Here is a 2,056-nt window from a genome sequence, read left to right as displayed (position 1 = left end):
GTCCCTGATGTTGATCTCCAGCGTATGGTTGGCCTTCTCCAGCGTCTTCACCTTCTCCAGGTAAGCGGCCAGGCGGTCGTTCAGATGCTGCATGGCGATCTTCTCATTCCCGATGGTCATGGCGGTGGAGGCGTAGCTGCCGGGCTGGTAGTTGTAGAAGCCGCCCCCGCTGCCTAAGCCGTAGGAGGCGGTGGAGATCCGGACGCCGCTGCCGCCGGCGCCACCGCTGACGCTGTGGGAGTAGTTCCTGCCCTGCATACTTCGGCCCGAGATCCTGGTGGAGGTGGAGATTTTCTTCTGGCTGCTCTGGCGTCTGAACTCCATGGTGAAGGAAGTCGTGCTGGTTGATCAGAGGACGACGTGTCGGAGCTGAGACTGAGACTGGGTGACTGGGTGACCTGGGACGAGTTCAGGTTCTTATATACAATGCACTCCTCCTCCCCCCTGCCACTCCTCTCCTAGCTATATTGCATTCTCACCTTTACCCCGTCTGCTTAGACATTGCCAACCGCCCCCCACCCCCCCGCTGATAATAATCGATTGGTCAAAAGGCACAAAAAGGTGTGGTGATGTCTTCATTTAGACGACCTTCCTCCCGTGTGGTGTAGAGGGCAGTTGTGGATCAGCACCGGGTCGGCCTCTGGGATCTTAACTCAACAAATCAGAGTCCTCTGATGAATAATGCAGCATGATTCAGCCTCGAAACGGTGGAGGGAGAGGGGGGGCACTCTGTTTTAGAAAGGTCAAATAATTGGGGAACTGATAATCCCAGTAGCCTAGTCTTGATTCAGAGTGTGTGGATTTCAACGTGAAACCGTGCGTGGAATTTTTGAAAAAAATTTGGATGTTCAAAACTGTGCGTACGCCTAAATCCACGCAGGTTCCTTCACAATCAGCGTGGATTTGAGCGCACATGCGGGAGCACAATATTCCGCCCTGTCTCCTCCCTCAAATACATATACAAATGAAGATAATTATCCATCCAATTATCGAGGTGCAAACGTGAGAAATAAAGAGCAAAGTTGCTGCAACTCGGAGTGTTGCATCCGCAGGAGGAGAGACCGGTCTATATCCCGGACTCCATCACTGGAGAAACACTTTCTGGATCCTGTAGCACCTGCAGCCGACTCCATATCAGACTCTGAAAGTTGCCTAAACAAACAGTAAAAACTTCATTCATTCAACTTCATTCATTCATTTCTGAGTCACATCAGTTCGTACCAACCAACCTTTCCGTGACATATTAGTTTTATTTTAAAAGACAACTTTACAGAACCGTTTCTTCGCTGCAAAATGTATTTTAATGTTTTTCTGTCCAGACACAGTTATGGGATGTTTTAGGATCTGGCTTTTATCTCCAGTACCCGTCCCATACGGTCGCCATGGTGACTGAGATGTCCGACCTGCAGCTCCAGCTGAAGCATCATGTTGGTCTGAACCGGAGCAGCTGGTCCAGTTCAGGGCAGAGATCCAGAAGAATCCTCTTGGTACCTAAACCAGCTGATGGTCCAGTCTTAGTCCTGGACCAGCAGGTCGGTGTGATTTGATGCATCAGCAGGTTCCTCTAACGGAGCCAAAGCTCCATCGGGATTTGCTGGTTCCATCGTTGAGCTCCTGCCTTTAGTTGTTTGTTCAGATCATGTGGTTGATTGTAAGATTGTTGCAGCTCCACTCTTGTGTAACTTATCTGGTAATGTGGGGACTGTCGTTTCCTTCACGTGGTCGTGAACTTATTGTTGACCTCACGTTTCCTCATATTCTGCACTTCACTGCATCACCCGAGTGTGTCCCCAATGAACAAAACATCAGAAAAGTGCGTACGCCAGCCTTGGTGTGTGCGTGAAAGACCGCAACTTTCTACGTTCAAATCATTCTTTGTATATCCGACCGTGAGCGTAGAAAGTGGCGTACGCACGTTTTTTGTGCACCACACGTTTTGTACATGAGGCCCCTGGACTGGTTGCTGTTTGTGTCTCTGCCTGTTCTCATTTCTGTTCATTTGTTTTCTCTCTTGCAGATTCCAAAGGCCGGTGTGTGATTTCACACACCGGCCTTT

The 2,056-nt window shown here is 49.7% G+C and overlaps 1 protein-coding gene across 1 annotated transcript in view; it reads right to left on the bottom strand.

Moving 5' to 3' along the window:
• LOC133457470 (keratin, type I cytoskeletal 18-like) overlaps nucleotides 1–410 on the bottom strand; it is an 11,507-nt gene extending 11,097 nt beyond the window's left edge. Inside the window, exon 1 of the mRNA XM_061736791.1 lies at nucleotides 1–410. This exon is cut by the window's left edge and continues 78 nt beyond it. Coding sequence (XP_061592775.1) covers nucleotides 1–324 — 324 coding nt within the window. The 5' untranslated portion in view covers nucleotides 325–410.
• Nucleotides 411–2,056: the final 1,646 nt, after the last annotated feature.

The sequence above is a fragment of the Cololabis saira genome, chromosome 12 (genome assembly GCF_033807715.1).
Source record: "Cololabis saira isolate AMF1-May2022 chromosome 12, fColSai1.1, whole genome shotgun sequence".
Lineage (NCBI taxonomy): Eukaryota > Metazoa > Chordata > Actinopteri > Beloniformes > Belonidae > Cololabis > Cololabis saira.
The sequence above is the reverse complement of the archived record's forward strand: the minus strand, read 5'-3'. Positions and strand labels throughout refer to the sequence as shown.